General features: G+C 43.8%; 3 protein-coding genes across 4 annotated transcripts; 1 reads left to right on the forward strand and 2 right to left on the reverse strand.

Annotated features, from left to right (window-relative positions):
• The first annotated feature begins 4939 nt into the window (after positions 1-4939).
• Positions 4940-15199, forward strand: LOC128301217 (FERM domain-containing protein 5). Of its 2 annotated transcripts, XM_053037587.1 has the most exons (8): positions 4940-5565; positions 6778-6882; positions 7807-7849; positions 8195-8368; positions 10769-11148; positions 11224-11312; positions 11391-11608; positions 11858-15199. In XM_053037587.1, the coding sequence occupies exons 1-8, from the start codon at positions 5476-5478 to the stop codon at positions 12481-12483; spliced, it is 1725 nt and encodes a 574-aa protein (XP_052893547.1). In that variant the 5' UTR covers positions 4940-5475; the 3' UTR covers positions 12484-15199. The 2 variants fall into 2 exon arrangements, with proteins under 2 accessions (XP_052893547.1, XP_052893548.1); XM_053037588.1 differs by lacking the exons at positions 4940-5565; positions 7807-7849 and having other exon boundaries at positions 6773-6882; positions 11391-11617.
• LOC128301219 (uncharacterized) lies at positions 8401-8922 on the reverse strand. Its single transcript, XM_053037590.1, has 2 exons — positions 8623-8922; positions 8401-8559 (listed from the first exon to the last, which is right to left on the reverse strand). The coding sequence occupies exons 1-2, from the start codon at positions 8890-8892 to the stop codon at positions 8401-8403; spliced, it is 429 nt and encodes a 142-aa protein (XP_052893550.1). The 5' UTR covers positions 8893-8922.
• LOC128301218 (uncharacterized) lies at positions 9938-10588 on the reverse strand. Its single transcript, XM_053037589.1, has 2 exons — positions 10340-10588; positions 9938-10276 (listed from the first exon to the last, which is right to left on the reverse strand). Exons 1-2 carry the CDS (start codon positions 10586-10588, stop codon positions 9938-9940), a joined length of 588 nt encoding a protein of 195 aa, XP_052893549.1.
• Positions 15200-15961: the final 762 nt, after the last annotated feature.

The raw sequence follows: 15961 nt of genomic DNA on the forward strand, positions 1-15961 counted from the left end.
CAAAAACCACCTTTTGCACGGTTGTTCTCGTGCACTAGCAGCGAGCTGTCACTACGATTACTCGGGCCGACTATGTAGGAAAATTCACCAAAGATTCACCGGTCCCCCGGTGGTCACCGAGCGCTTGGTATCGGATTAGTCTGAAGGTTCGGTTCGGTTTCTTCAGCCAAATACACCTGCAGCATGTGAATGAAAGGAAGCAGTGACGATCGACTGGTGCAATCAATTGTGCTACCAATAGTAAACCAATGACCCGTGGTGAGCACTGAAGCCACTGTATCAACCTTGGCATTAAAATGCTTCTGCCAAAGTCGATTGCTAAAGTGATTCTAGCGAAGGGAAGCTGCTAGCTCGCTATCGAAGGATACGAACGACATCTGAGGTTATGCGAGTGAACTCTCTTATCTAACTATGCATCCTTTTAACAAACCTTGATCTGTCCATTGTTCTGTTGATGTTGCTGCTGATGCTACTGCTGCTGCTGTTGAGGCTCCTGACAGATGATTTCTTTTAATCAGCACTACAGCTTTCCTTCTAGTAGTAGAGATCCTTTCGCAAAGGACAAGCTTGCAAGACACAAATACACAAACGAATTCACTATCTCACATACAAACACGCACTGTCAGTGATCCAAAAAGCACCATCCAATATAACTACTTCAAGTGTCTGCCGATCTGATCTGAGGCACCGGATCTTCCAACCACAAAACACACACTGCGAAAGAACCCACACTTGTCACACTTGCTTCTGGGGGTGCACTACCAATAACTCCACGACGGTTATATCTATTCCTAGCAAAATTTCGTTTCGTTTCGACAACTGTTACTTTAGCTTGTTTAGCTGCTTACTTTTCGGCGATCAGTCGCGATGGAGCTGGATCCGTTTGTCACCAAGATTACGATCACTTTAAGCCGCTTTCCGTACTTGAACCATCTCACAATTCTGCTGCATACTCCAACGCACACGTGCGGGTAGTAATCTTATATGCCACACAATTTACAATACTATGAACGAAGATCAACATGTAAAGCACTCGTACTGTATGAGATAAAATAAATAATACAACGATCCACAAATATCACGAGAATATCTTGGCTATAATATCTTGCTGTTTTCGCGATTTTCTTTTCCTGATTTTTGGCCTAGCAGTTTTCCCTGTACTATCGATGCTGCTGTTCGGTGCTTGCTCACAAAAAAACTTAACAATGAGGGTATATATCAAACAGTTGTTCCACTAGCTAGAGCTGGCTAGAGTGTTAAGTACTTGGTCGTTTCTATCAGTCACAGAGCTTAGACGTTACGCGTTCCATCGTCCAACTCACACTGGCCAGTTTTTCCGAGTACGATCGTCGATCGGTCGAGATCGTGGGTTTTCCCCCCGAGGGTTCCGCTCGCCGCCACATCCGCCCGCTTCGGCGTTCTGTTCTTCCCACAGAACACGTACCTTTTTGCCGCTACCAACACAACTATCCGACACAGCGAAAGGGGCAGGCTGATTTTCGGGGTGTTTTCCCAACATCTTCGCTGTCGCCCGGTGGCGTTCTCGTGGAAACCTTACCCATCGCCCAAAGGATAGAACCGCTTGCGAACGATCGGTTCCACACCTCCCCACGCGTGGTGACACCTACAAATCGTTGAAGGTTTTCCACCGGCGTTGCTTCCCGCATGCCCACCCCAGTTGCGGCCGACCTTTGCTTTGGCAGCGTGTCGCTTGTTGTGTCGCCGTGCATTGACACAGGCCCAACACCCTTCGATTGTGCGTTTTGCAGGGTTGGAAAGGGGTGACCGGTGGGCCGAACCGAAAAGCCTCACCATGACAATCCGCGGACGCCGGATTTCGTAGCGGTGTGGTACAGTTTTTGGCATTGATCCTATTTTAGTAACAGATTCAATACGATTAGGCGCAACGTGCGCGAAAGGGTTTCGGGTTGTGCGGTGATGCGACCAGAAAACCCACCGCGAATTCAAGTGGGCGGGCGGTCACAGGAAACCTTTCGCTGTGCTGCTGTGTGCGGGGTGTGTGACGAGAGTGATATTTTTGGCCAGTTGGAAAAACCTCTACGCGAACCGCCGGCACGCACACACGCTTCAGGACAGTTTCGTGTTTTTCGTTGATTTCTTTTAGTTTTTCTTTTTGTTGTTGGTTTGCTTCTGGTTGCGAAAGTGAAAATGGACTGCTCAGTGCGTCGGTTCGGGGAGATTCACAGCTTCTTCTCGCATCGATCGGAATAGCACGCAACGTTTCCCTTTTTTTCTATCTTGTTCATTCATCGCCCTTTTGCCACGATCGTGCGTCTAAGCAGTCAGACTGGCGCACCGTCCGTAAAGCCGCGAGCGGCGTTTGCGCATCCAAGATGCGGTCCCCAAAACAACCACCCAACCACCGATCCCGTGCCAACCCGTTCCACATCTCCACCCACCCGGGGCCGTTTTGTGCCGTATCGCCCAATGTGTTGGACACCTTTGCAATGGACGGTGCGCAACATGGTGCGCGAAATGGGTAGTTACTCGCGCAATCTCGCGTGCGTTTCCATCCTTTGCTGCTCCACCGTGGTGCGGACTGTGGACGAAATGTCTCCACCAGCTGCTTGTAAGCAGTTTATTATCTAAACAGCACCGTTCAACGAACGCGCTAGTCCGGCCGGCTACATGGACCTGCCGCATGACCTTCGGTGGATGAAAATGTTCTTCCGTTTGCACGAAAATCTGAGCCCATCTTCTTGCACACCGACCCCGGACCCCATCCCATTTGATGGTACCAGATAAAATCGAGCGCACCGCGTGCAATTAATTGATGATACTCGCTTCTAGACTGCCATCGAAGAACAATTACAAAAAAAAACGGGTAAAAGAAAATACGTGGGAAAAACGAAAAACACACAGCAGTACAAGATCGGAAGCGATCTTCGCCAACCAAGCGAATGGTGCGTGCGTGCGTCCGTACGTGTGTGTGAAGCTCAGTGTGTGAACGTGAAAAAGATTTATGCGTTGTAGGAAAGAATCGTAGAAGAGCAATAAGAAGTTTTAGAACGATCGTGCAATTTATTCGCTGCGAGTGCGAACTTTTGCTGCCCACACTTTTACTCGATACAATGTCTGCGCTCTGACAACCACTTGTCACGAATGTGTTTCCTTTTTACTGAACTTTGAAATTTGCATAAGTTTTTAACAGATTTTAGGTATTCAGATAACGAAAGACATTATTTTGGAAAAATGCTACATTATCTTAATATTTCATTATAAATCGTATTTTCAGATATATACACTTCAAATTAATGAATGAAAGAATCAACTTTAGTAAACAGAAAGATAAATAAATATTTAACTATTACTCGTAATATGTTTGTTAACAGCTTGCAGTTTGAATTAAGATAAACTTTCTGTATAAACTTACAAGAGATTACAGGCGATACCCAGCAATTGATTCGAATTGAATCTGACCCAAACGTAAAACGTGACGATTGGGGGGTGAGAAGGAAAACTCACCAAACAAAAGCATTATAAAACGAACACAAAACAGAACCTAGTCTTGCGAATGTTTTCTAAATTCGCACAGCGCAGGTCATTGTCCTTGCTGCCCGATGTTATGTTGTTTTATTTCTACTTGTTATTTACACTACCAGGGCTTTGCATAAAATTGCGACCGAACTTCTTGTGGCCGTAACATTGTTGATAAACTAAGCGTTTTCTTCTTGTGTGGGGTTTGATTTTTGGTTTGATTTTCTATTGTCAATACGTTTCACTTGGTCTGTGTACTGAGTGCTATGCGTACAGAGAAAGAGTTTACCGATCAGAAGTATTTGATAATAACAGTCGTGTATCGTGTGCAGATTGGCTTGCGCACTCAATCTACCAGGATGTTTCGCGCGATCTTCCCTAGAGGTTGAGATGAATAGTATAATTTATGTCGAGATCGGATTATATCTGCAATCAAAGTGAAGGTATTTTTACGTCCTCGCCATAATCATATTTCTTTGCCGTTCGGCAAAATGGTGGCAAAGTTTCGTTTGCTGAACCAGAAATGAGTGGGGAAAATTCGGATAGAGAAGTTGTTGATGATGATTCATACATTAAAATTAAATTTATTCTGGATCGAAGCTGTAAGCGAGCAATAAAAAATGAGTTTCATTTATCTTGCTTGCTACTAAAATAGCCAGCATGAATATTTTTTGAAAATGTTACAAACGGTCAATCATTTGCTCATTTTGTCCTTTGAAAAGTAGCTCCATTTGTAGCTCACAGCTCACAGCATGGAATACACGTACACAGCTTTGCACGGACAAAGGATATCGATGTTTAAGGATCACCAGGTCACGCAAAACGTCCCATCTTTGACAGCTACGCTACTTTGTTTTGTTGCGAATCTTTGTTTATGTTCCAAAAATCTTACAATTTTCCATGATTTTGGGTGGAAAAGTGTACACTAAAAGCAAAATTATATAAAATCAATCACTCTTTGCTTATTATGCTAAACCACAAACGTTACGCAAAGGATAACCATTCTAGCGGAATGTCAATACAAACGCCATGATGGCGGCACCTCTTCCCCGTACAGGATATCAACACAAGCGTCCTCGTTCACGCACACGCTGACACACTCGAGCGTTTGACAGGTCCTCGCAGTTGCACCAAACGCACCTAGAACGAACCCGTACGCACACCACGGCCGTGACCGCGCACATACAGTCAGGCAGACACACGCGAGCGAGCGAAAAATACGTCCGAAAGATTTCAGAACCATCGCTGTAGTTCGCTGCCTAGGTTTTGAGCGTTTGTCTGACGTGGATTACGACGAACGTAACGAAAATATCAGTATTCTTAGCAACCCGTTGTCGAATGAGCAGTCACGGGTCGGATAAAGGCTAAGCTGTGTTACGGAACGGGTGTCGTGCAAAGGGTGCCTCGGTCGCCAAGAGTGTCCTAGTGTTTCTAGCTTCCCGATTCCATGCAAAGGTGTGTTATATGTGTCGTTTATTCCCAAAGTCCTATCATCCCGAACATCGCGTAAACCACATTATCAGCAAGATAACGTCAATCTCCTGGCCAGGAAGCATCGCACAGGATATCAACAATTTTTCTGAAGGAACAACAGTCTCCATGGGTATAGAACCGCAGCGCTGTCAAATGTTTTGAGGATCCGATCCGTACCGTACCCGTAGAAAAGCGCTGGGCCCATGCTGCACTTTCGCACACAAACACACGCGAAGTGTGGTGTCGTCCTTGCAGAATATTACCCAAAGTGTCAATTATCATCGCATCCCGGCCAACGATCTCTTCCCTGTGCCAGATAGAAACAAGAAACCTCAGCGACCTTTCTCCGAATGGTGGTGTGTGCGTGTGTTGGACGGTAGACAGTTGGTCGCGTATGCCCGCGAGGCCCTTGACCGGCTGATTGCGTTTACGAGAAGTAGCAGCAACCCCAAAACATCCATTCGGCCCAGTACAGCTATTCCCGGTTCCGGCACCACGGCTACTATGTTCAAGAGCCGCAGCGAGGGCAATGTTGTTTACAAGTGCACCGTTCGACTGCTGGAAGATCTCGATGTCCTGGAGTGTGAATTTCAGGTAATGGTTTTTACGGGGAAACACCCGGTGGTGGTGCTAGCAACATTGTGCTTCACTTGTATCCTTTATCGTGATCCTGTACTCTCTCCCTCTCCCTTATCGCTCTCTCTCTCTCTCTCTCTCCCTCCGTACCGAGCCAAAAATGTCAAGGACTACTATTCACATCTATTTCAACTGGTTCAAGGACTAAACGGCCTCTTGACCACCATCCATCTGGGGCTTGGTTACGAGCCCACCATGCAATAGGGCGCTCGAACGGGGATAATGATTTTGCCTAGACGCGAGGTTCGTGCCTAACAGCTAGATGGCCAATGCAACAAAGCGCTTCTGTGTATCATCATCCATGCAATCACACCACCGTGCTCCGGCGTTTTAAACATGAACGGTGGCGCTCGTCACGAAGCGCATCTATTCAAGTGTGCCAATTTTGCCGGCACCGTTCCAAGTGTTCGTCGGTGTGCATGTTGGGTGGTAGCATTTTATTTCCCCACCACCAGTGCTTTAGTCCTGACCGTACCGGTGTGACCAGTGCACCTGGAGCAAGGAGCAGGCAGGCAGGAAAGTAAGCGCGACACCGTTGCATGACTTATGACTTTTGCGGATATCCAGGACTACTCCCCTGTGAATGATGGTCTCATGGATGAAGGTTTGTTGGACATGCTAGGAAAAGCTGGGTTTCCCTCGTTCAGTTTCGCAATCTTGACGCGATACGGATACAGACGGTACGGTGTCATTCGTTCGTGTTGCTTACCGACACGATCGGCCACCGTATTTCCTGGTGGTGCTGGTGGTCGATGAACGTACCACGAACAAACCGTCGATAAATGTGACCGATCTAAAAATACTTTCGGTCGCGCGCGGCTATCGTAAACTTTACATTAATTATACATTAGTTATATTAATTCCATCCGCACGCCGGTTCCAAACCCACAAACCCACACACACGACTGACGCATTCTCGTGTATCCCTGCCAGCCTTTTTATCCACATTAAACAGCATGCTTCATAACGCAGGGTGATCGGGGGATGGTCACCGTCGGTTTCTTTTGGACACCGAGCGCACGGAGGAAACTTCTTGCTTCCCGTTTCATTTTCCCCCCTACCACTCCGCACGATAACACAACCTATGTTTTATTTTACTCTTTTTTTTGGGAGGAAACGGTGGGACAAATGGTTGGTGTGTTTTTAATGTTGAATGTCTTCTATTTTTAGCCACACCATAAGGGTAGTTTTCTGCTGGACTACGTCTGCGAGCAGCTGGAAATCACCGAAAAGGATTATTTTGGGCTCCGATTTGTCGACTCCGCAAAGCAGAGGGTAAGCATGGGAACTGGTAGAGGGATTTGGGCAGCAGGTTAATGTTTCGTGATATTTGAATCGCTACCGGTGCAGTGCGATAGTGCTTAACAGTTGGATAACGTACTTGTATGTTTATGGTTAAACACATAAGAATACTGTCGTGACCTAAAACATAAATTATTTTTGGAATCCTATTGAGGATATTTTTAAACATGTGAGAAAAAATAATGCATATGTTTAATCTAGCATAAGGCTACAACAAATAATGCTTTGGCCTATATTGGGCATATCCTACCGTTGCGACACCATGTGTTATGTAGCCTCCCCTAACGATAACCTACTGATCGGTGGTCATCATAGAAGTCTAGTCCTAGTCCCGTCTAGTTAGAACGAAATTGAGGTTTTTCCTTTAATCTCCGAGCTCCTGCTATCTTGCGTAGTATTTTTTGATTAATTTTAAATTGAACTATTAAAAAATGTGTTTCGGATGTAGAAATGAACATAAAAACATACATCGAAAGTAACAAAAAGTTCGATGATAAAAAATGTGTTAAATCAAAACATTTAAATTGCTTTCAAATCAGGCGGGAACTGTTTTTAAATTATTATGTCCTCCAACTTTGAAAACATGGTTTTGGGATAATCGCGACCGAAGTTTTGAGTCGTCGCTCGAAGCACTGCGACAATGGTACGCTTGTCGGCCTAAAACTTTGAAACGATGTATCTAATGAACTTCCGGAGTTACAACCTCCTTAACATGGTGAAAGGAAATGTTATTCTTTAATGTTTCTTCAAACTAAGTTACGTCGTTTGATACATTGGATACATTCTTTAGTTAATAATTTGTACGATTTCTTGGGTGCTCTTACAACAAACTTGTGCATAACATTCAACGTTCTCTTTGAATCTTTCTTCCCAAACTCCCATGCAATAACCTAACAGCATTGGCTCGATCTGGCGAAAACTATAATCAAACAAGTCAAAGGTAGAGTGTTTGAGGCCACTTTTATAAATCGACTGTAAATGTCTCGTTCATTTTGTGTGTTTTATTTTTCTTGTCTTATTTTTTTGATGAATTCTCGTTCTGATATAATATATTTTTTATTATCATATTAAAAATTATTAAGATTATAAATTGGATTAAAAACTATAAATTAAATTGGATCAATTCAGATCGCACCAGTAAACTATTCGATACAATTTGTTTATATCCTTTATTTATTTTTTCATATCTTTCAACATGTTTTTTTTTTCTTCATTTGCTCATTTGAATTATCAAATAGATCGCGATCTGTGTTTATTAATTGTACATTTCATTTCCCACCACCAGATGTTGATCCACTCGTGCTTTCGTTTCGTGTCAAATTTTACCCCGCCGATCCCCTACGGCTAACCAACAATGGGAAACTGATGCTGTACCAGCAGTTAAAACGCGATCTTCGGCATGGCCGTTTGTACTGTTCAGCTGGTGAGGCGGCCGCCCTGGGAGCGCTTATAGTACAAGGTAAGTTAAATCGAACGGATTTAGCTCGCTGATTACTGCTTGTCGGTCACAGCGATTTCGACAAAATCGCACTGCATAGTCTGGTTGTGTTTGTTCAGGAAGCGGAACTCCATCTGCCAGAACGCGTTCTCGATCGGAAACATTTCCAGCATCTGCAACTTTAGCTCCGACTTATCTGCCACGTAACGTCCCTGGGGATGAGAAAATAAAACGAATAACTGGGGAAAACCTTCACTCAGTAGGTGTGATTGTACCTTCTTCAATGGACAGCTTAGCGCCGGTGTAAAGATGTCCATATATTTATGCAGTATTGGGTTGCTCTCGATCTTCGAGCATATATCCTCCATGGCGATGTGTTCGTACGTTTCGCAGGCTTCCTTCTGCAGGTTGCATCGTTTCACAAAGAGCTGCAGATGGACCGGTGGTTCTATTTCCTGCGTCACGTCCATGATCGCACTCAACTCGATGGCGTTCGGTTTACCAAACACTTTCACCTGGCTCAAGGTTGCCGCAGAATTTTCCATGTGTTTACAGTTGTCGTACGTAATGACGTTGTAGAACTGTAAATCATATCGTGCATATAAAAGTCTCACTTTGGTTTGCACTGAAATTCATTTTATGATTACCTTTGCCAGTGCAACGGGTACGAGTACAACCTGTGCAAGCGCTAATGTTAATATCAAACCGTTTCTAAATGTAGCACTCATCGTGCCGCTGTCGCAAAACCTGTCAACTGATACCGAATGAAAAATGGTGTCCAATGAGTGCATTTATATTTCTATCAACGTATTTATATTATGTTTGGATGGGCATCAATTATATGCTCCAATGGGTTGTATCATTTTAAAATGTATCACAACTCCAATGGTTAATAAATTGGACAAAAAATAATTGCATGATCGGTTGATTGATGTTAAGATAAAAAATTGTTTGGCCTAATGGATATTTAGGCTTCAGTTTATACACATGACCGTGAAAGGCCGTGTAATGTAAACTCTAATTTTAGGAAAAATGTACTTTGCCTCATTCGCTCAACGGAATCATTTGTGTAGCAGAGCTATGTTTACTATTAACTTAAACGGTCAGTCTTTGCTAGGAAAACTTCCAGGAAAGTAGCCAAAAAGGAGCTTAGATCTCTACGAAATATGAAGAATTTAGGGATTGTTTAAACCACGGACCACCTAAAAACCAACAAGCATGTTAATATTAGCGTGTCTCATCGACCGATTGGCTGTCTATAGCTTCACATACCCATGACCTAGTCAAGAGCTTGATGTTCTTAAGTTATGGATATAAAATAATAATCCAATAGAAAATTATGGTATTTTTGCGGTGTTGCATTAATCAGTGTGTAAAAGTTCTAAATCAAACAAATTAAATTGGTATTAAAATGTCATAAATCGACGTTCAATCGAAAGGTCGTGAAGAAGCTGATGAATAACAGGTACAAAAAGAGAATAATAACACAAATTTATAGTATTTGGGTTTATTTATAAGGAACGGTTTGCTTATCAAAATTTAAAATAATAGAATACACAAATGTATTTCCAGAAATAGATAGTGGAGTGCTTAAATTCTGTTGCCCTTCTTTCTAATCACCACAATTCTTGCCATCATTTCGACACAGTAAACTATTCGTCCTGTCGCCGTTTGCTTTACACTAGTTACAATTTTCCATCGGTATCCACTGCCCGGTAGATTAACGATCGCTGACATATCCCACTTGGTGTTGATAAACTGATAATCCCCTGGCTGAACCGGACACGTCAATGGTTGCGAAATACTGTTTAGGAAACGATTTCTGAATCCGGCATCCTCAAAGTACTCACATAGCACATCCGTTTCGATCGTGTTGAAAAATTCACACTTGGAGAGATCCATCTCACAGCGTCTGATGTTTGCTTCGTACTGTAAAGGTTAGACAAAAAATGCCTTGTAAGTCTAGCTCCTTCCAGACATGTGATTTCTTACCTTCAAAGGGCCTTCAATTTCTTCCTTTGTGCGAAGTGTGCAGTTGAATAAATTCTCGTTGGGCTTGTTGTTTACGCTATATTCCGGCAGCATTGTCACGAGAAATTGATCCGCTGGATCACAGTTATTTATACGGTCTATTTTAAAGTATTTGACTCTCTGGTCTCTCTGTCTGGATTTGGTCTCTGTGATGACTGGAACGGTGTTTAAAGCCACCAAGTTCAGTACAATAAGCGTTGTGATGAACATAGTGTAGAAGATGTAAAATCTAACAATTTACTGAACTCGTTGCCCATTCACGCTCTCTTTTTATGCACTTTCTAGACGGTAATTCGCAAAAGCTGCCAAGTTAGCGTACATGATCCACATTCAGTATTCTCCATCAATTAAATTAGAAGATTAATTAAGCGATCTCTATCTTCCATCCAGATGAGCTTGGGGATTTCGATGCGGAAACACACACCGGTGAGTACGTGTCGTCCCTCAAAATTGCCCTGCGACAATCGGATCAGCTCGAAAAGAAGGCGATGGAGCTGCACCAGAAGCGGGAACCGGGCCAGGAAGCGGTCGCGGTGTACGATGAGTTTGTCGGTATCGCGCGCAGTTTGGAAACGTACGGTATCGATCCACATCCGGTGAAGGATCACCGTGGTACACAGCTTTACCTGGGAATTAACTTTTCCGGCATCAGCACGTTCGCGGCGGGACGCAGAACACAGCACTTCCGCTGGCCTGAGGTGCACAAGATCAATTTTGAGGGCAAGATGTTCATCATCCATCTAGCGTACTCGGAGGACCGGAGAGAAGTGGTACGTGGCAGTGTACTTTGACATTCGACTAGGTTTGCAGATGAAACAGATACAAATATTTGGTTTTATTCGTAGAAAAAGCATACTGTCGGATTTAAGTGTCCGTCTGGTGCGGCCTGCCGTTATGTGTGGCGATGTTCCATCGAGCAGATGTTGTTCTTTACGTAAGTACTCATTGACTCAACTCGGACGGGAGACCGTCCGATGAGCATGCACTAACACAAATCTCCTTCTTCCAACAGTCTTCCAACTAGCCAACACGCCTCCGTTGTTTCCGGAGGTGGATTTTTCTCTTGGGGTACCAAATTTCGTTACTCGGGGCGCACCGAACGGGAACTGATGTCGGAAGCGCTCCAGGCTCTTCGCCAGCAGAAGCTCAACAATACCAGCCCGAGCAAAAGGAAAGCGCAAAGTGTGCCAGCGACACCCTCGAGCCCTCAGGGAGATTTGGCGGAAATCCGTAAGTCCCGTAAGTCACTGCCGAACGCCTTCACGTTTTCCACTAATGTATTCTCTTGTGTTCTTTTTTTGTAATTCATTACGATTTTACGATGCTCCTGTCCCGTGCTCTTTCACTGTGCATCCTTCTTCCTTTGTGATCTATTTTCGTGTGTGTGTGTGCGTCTGTATGTGTGTTTGGTTGTGTGTGTGTATGTGTATCTCGATTGGCGCTTATCGTGTTATTACCCCGGCTTTTCCCACCCGGCAGGATATAGTAGCCTTCCACGATCGACCATGTCGGAGCCGCTGGGCGGTTGCGGCGATCATATGGCATCGTCCGTGTACTGCACCGACAATCCACTGCCAACGCTAGAGACTGTGTCGGAGGAGGCGCGCAAAACGAACGGTGAGAGTAATGATCACCTGTCCGATTACTACTTCCGCGATTCGTTCGACCATTCGTCGTCCGAGTCGGGCTTTACGGCGGCCAACAGTGCAAACGCGATCGGCGATCACCACCACCATCGGCACGGGGCATCCTCATCCGGTGGCCATCATTCGCATCTGCATCATCACCACCGTCAGGCGTACACGACGGACAACATCCCAGCGCTTGCCATCCATAGTGTTACGAACCATGCGGCCAGCATCATCCAGCAGCAGAACGCAAGCAACAGTGCGAAGAATGCGAAAAAGTTCTCCCTGGTGCAGGCGTTCGTACCGTCGTTTGTATTCGTCGTGGTGGTACTGATCGTATCGGCGATCTACATCCTCGAAACCGATTCCGAGCTGTTTGCCTCGATGCGCAACTGGCCGGAGATGATCTGTTTGCGCTACCAGTACTACCAGCCGCTGAAGGAGTTTCTGGCGAAAAAGTTTGGTGCCATATTTTGATTCATTCTGACCGGACGCACGGAAGCATCCTGCACTGGCGACGATGGACGGACCGTATGTGGGCAGGGTGACGGATTTTCCACCTACTATCCGCCCCGGGAATACTTTCGCGAGCGGGATACGAGCGGCGTCGGTAACGAAACACCGATTACGCTCACGCTCACCCTGCCAACCGCAAGGGCTATGTGAAGAGTGGTAGCTTCTGTGCTGAACCCCACGGATTACAATCGGTTAACATCGAAAAAAACACTAACCCCCTATAGCTTAGACACATTTGCTTGAACAGAATTATCGGTTAACAAGTATTTTTTCCATCGCGCTAGTATTTGCAGTATTTGTAATATAATGTCAATCATTTTTGTTGTATTAGCACCGCTTCGCATTGCCCTCTGGGATAACGTTAAAATATTCGTTAAAATTCAGTTATTTATTTATAAGGGACGATGGCTAAGGCTTGACACTACTAAACATTTATTCTTAGATGCAAAAAGGGTCCTGTTTCTGTATTTATTATCCGCGCTACCGTATAAGTATTTGAAGAAAATGGAAAACAAACCACACTGACACATGGTTCGTATTAGACGACATGTTTGCATATTCTAAAACAATTCGCAACTTCTCAACAACGAACCAACCAACTCCAAATCCGTCTTATCTGTATTTTTTGACGCAGTGTTAAATTAATGAGAGATGATATTAATGCTACCGGTTTGCTTTAGTTGAACTGGAAGATAAAAGAAAGATCCCAATCCAGGTTTTTACGCAACGCAACGGTATGCTCTGTACCTCCCCGCTACGCTAAAGCAGTATTGATTTGATCGTGCTAAAAGCGACACTTTGTAATGTAAACTTTGTTAGACTTATGCTTAAAAACGCTTGGATTAGTATCATAATGTCGCACTTTTTCTTGAAACGCGCCTTAGCATTATAGTATGTTAGTCGATTTTGTAACGAAAGCGTTGTGTTCGGGATCCTGTGCACCCTATATCGGTTTTAGTGATGCAGAAAAAATAACAAACACTCTACTTCATCGTACCTCTCTTTTCTGGGACCACCATCATATACGGTCACACAACACCAACCGCGTCAAGGTGTCGCTCTTCTGTGGCAAATGCATTCTGTGCAAAAGATTCAATTCTCGAAACGATAGTTTAGCGCTTAGTGAAAACAGACCGGCATATTAGCAACCGTCGGGAAGCGACAAACGTGACAATGAAAGTAATATGTGACAGAATAATGGTAAAACAATGGCTTAGCTTTTGCAAGGCTCCCCTGCAAAACGAAGATGATAGATTCAGTAGGAAATGGGCAGTGAGAGGAAATAGAAAGTTCCCCCAGGAAGCAAAATCGCCAAATACTAAAAGGGAGATGATATGTTGGCTGCATTAGGAAGAGTCTACAGCATGGTCGCCAACCTAAAGAAAAACTCTTACAACACACAACCGGAATGGTGGTGAATGTTGGAGAACTTTACTTAGAGATACAAGAGTGTTACCTTCTTCCTCGGATTACTTGCAGCTATAAAGTGCTGTTAGGCGTGTATGATATAAAACCTACGACGAGGATGGCAAATGACCGATTACTTAGCTTGAGATATGCTTAAACATGGTTCAATTCACATCGGAGAAGCGCACTCTTCGGCAGTCAACGGCTCGAACATTTGAAGTAAACAAGTATTAGCTATTTAGAAATCGTAGGATAGCTCAGAACCTGCTTCATCATTCCAGATTAGCGGAACGATATTGGATAAAACCCAAAGGCCAGTGATAAGATAAGCGTAGGAAGATGCGGCAAACGTATCTCTTGGTCTCGACTTGCCCGCAAAACAATGGCCATGGCGAACGTGGTGAACGCAAAAAGAAAACGGGGAACGGAAACTAAGTATTAAAACGCGCTAGAAATATTGTCGAAACCCATTGTCGTTCCACGACCACTGTCTGCATGAAATCAGTCTGCTTTTGCTTACGGTATGCAGGTGCATCATATACGGCTCTGTATGCTCGCTTAAGAGAGTTCTAGATATACACATTAATACGGAAGGATAAAAGCTTCCAAGCAGCAGCAGAAGGGGACGAATGATTTGTGTGTGGCCAACAGCTAAAACATAGCAGTATTTGCAGGAAGAAGATACATGATGAGAGCGATGACTAACAAATGTAAAACACTGTTTCGTAATTGGAATATGTAAGCATAAAACAGTGCACATGGGCAAGGTGAAGAGCTATCGTGTGGAAATGTGGAAACTTTAAGCAGAATGCATTTTAAAAACACGCACCAACACACCAACACAATACAAAAAAACGAAACAAATTGCTTGCCTTATTTGCTACTGCACCGAGAAAGATAGAGAACGAGAGAGGGAGGGTTAAAGGTGTCCCTTTGGCGACAGTGAACATGAAAGCATGGTTTTATGGTGCGATTGATTGTAGAAGTAAAAGTAATGCTGCATTTAAGCAATTCATTAACTTTAGCTAGGTAATTTTGAGTATTAGCTCGAAACACACGTGCACTACGCTGCCCAACATAGGGTAGCTTGTGTGTGCGTGTGTGTGAAGGTGGACACCATACACGAAGGCGCAATTTATCAGCGATACGTCCATTACTGTTCGAATCCGTTCCGCAGGATGTTAGCAATTTCCTACGGCGCACGGATATAGCAGCTCACATTTTTACGGCTTGAAAAGAGAGAAATTATGTACGCTTTAGTTAGTTAACATGCACGAGTATTATAGTGATTTATCCGTTTTTTGATGTTGTTTATTTCGTAAGAAGTCGTTAGGAGACAAACACGCTTTAATTAAGATTGTTTGAAAAGAACGAAATTCCATTGTAATTTTTGTCAGCAATAATACTACAATTGGAAGATGAGATAGACACACTCCAACTAGCGACAATCATTATTGTTTCGCTGTTTTGCTACTGCTTGATGTTATTTTTTTTAATTTTGGTAAACTGTACTTAAGTTGCTTTTTAAAAACTACCCACAAAATGCCACCGACTAGCTGGATTTATGCAAGCAGCAGTAGCAGCAGCCGCAGCAGCAGTAGAACATATCAGAATGGAGAAAATAGACTTAGGAAATAGTTATGTCCCAAAGCCCAAATGCCCATGTAAACAAACGATAACACTACGATCTGAGAAAATGATCACCGAGTTCCTAAACTCTCCTCATTGCAACTATACCAGAAAATAGTTACAGAGATGCAGTAGTACACGATTACCGGATGCCAATGATAGCCGCTCGCTTTTCGGTAGAAAATTGCTTGCCTTTATTTATCGTTTTAGCAATTTTTAGTAAGTACAACAGCACCCAAAATATCTTACTTCTTTTATTGACCAACTTTGGGTGCAGCAAAAAGATCGCGGAACGACGCATCATTACCACATTCACTCATGTACGAATCGTTTCCTTTATAATCTCTCAAGAAATCTCAATGGTTTAGTGTGAAATCGATCGTTCAAATACTTGAACGAACAG

The sequence above is a fragment of the Anopheles moucheti genome, chromosome 3 (genome assembly GCF_943734755.1).
Source record: "Anopheles moucheti chromosome 3, idAnoMoucSN_F20_07, whole genome shotgun sequence".
Classification (NCBI taxonomy): domain Eukaryota; kingdom Metazoa; phylum Arthropoda; class Insecta; order Diptera; family Culicidae; genus Anopheles; species Anopheles moucheti.

Bases quoted from the DNA above. Each gene is read 5' to 3' on its own strand.
- LOC128301217 (XM_053037587.1), top strand. From the start codon at position 5,476: ATGTTCAAGAGCCGCAGCGAGGGCAATGTTGTTTACAAGTGCACCGTT. The intron at 7,850-8,194 runs GTAGAGTGTTTG...TCCCACCACCAG, and splicing joins TATAATCAAACAAGTCAAAG to ATGTTGATCCACTCGTGCTT. The intron at 11,313-11,390 runs GTAAGTACTCAT...TTCTTCCAACAG, and splicing joins GAGCAGATGTTGTTCTTTAC to TCTTCCAACTAGCCAACACG.
- LOC128301219 (XM_053037590.1), bottom strand. From the start codon at position 8,892: ATGGAAAATTCTGCGGCAACCTTGAGCCAGGTGAAAGTGTTTGGTAAA. The intron at 8,560-8,622 runs GTACAATCACAC...TCTCATCCCCAG, and splicing joins TAAGCTGTCCATTGAAGAAG to GGACGTTACGTGGCAGATAA.
- LOC128301218 (XM_053037589.1), bottom strand. From the start codon at position 10,588: ATGTTCATCACAACGCTTATTGTACTGAACTTGGTGGCTTTAAACACC. The intron at 10,277-10,339 runs GTAAGAAATCAC...TAACCTTTACAG, and splicing joins AAATTGAAGGCCCTTTGAAG to TACGAAGCAAACATCAGACG.